The sequence below is a fragment of the Pteropus vampyrus genome, unplaced genomic scaffold (genome assembly GCF_000151845.1).
Source record: "Pteropus vampyrus isolate Shadow unplaced genomic scaffold, Pvam_2.0 Scaffold42, whole genome shotgun sequence".
NCBI lineage: Eukaryota > Metazoa > Chordata > Mammalia > Chiroptera > Pteropodidae > Pteropus > Pteropus vampyrus.
In genome coordinates this window covers 3,005,699-3,006,138 of record NW_011888823.1, presented here as the reverse complement: position 1 = coordinate 3,006,138, position 440 = coordinate 3,005,699, and the positions used below count along the sequence as shown (strand labels likewise).

Sequence of the window (440 nt, the reverse complement as noted above, 5' to 3'; positions counted from 1 at the left end):
CCTCCGCGAGGTCAGAAAGTCCGAGAAAAGACTCGCCTCTGGCAGCTCACCTGGTCCGACGGGTGCTGTACAAAGTACTCTTTCTCGCCACAGGCCTCACCGTCTTCTCCGTCTCCGCCGTTCATCCCGCCCTGCGCCAGGCCTAGCCATCCGCCCCGCCCCCGCTGCGCCCTCCGAGGCGGGGGCGGGGGCCCTCTACCGTGCAGGAGGTAGTAAGGCAGCCGCCGACCACCGCCCCCACCCTTCCGCGAGGTCAGAAAGTCCGAGAAAAGACTCGCCTCTGGCAGCTCACCTGGTCCGACGGGTGCTGTACAAAGTACTCTCTCTCGCCACAGGCACCCTTGTGGTAATAAAAGCAACATGGCTAATGGTCGTAGAGCGCTCGTCAGGAGCTTCGGCTTTATGATAAAGCTTAACGTGTTATCCCGTTTACTTCACAA

General features: G+C 60.9%; 1 protein-coding gene across 1 annotated transcript in view; it reads right to left on the bottom strand.

The window, feature by feature from the left end:
- Positions 1–440, bottom strand: part of DNPEP (aspartyl aminopeptidase) — a 13,315-nt gene that overhangs the window by 12,500 nt on the left and 375 nt on the right. Inside the window, exon 3 of the mRNA XM_023529719.1 lies at positions 51–292. Within this exon, the coding sequence (XP_023385487.1) occupies positions 51–292 (242 nt within the window). The remainder of the gene's footprint in view (positions 1–50; positions 293–440) is intronic.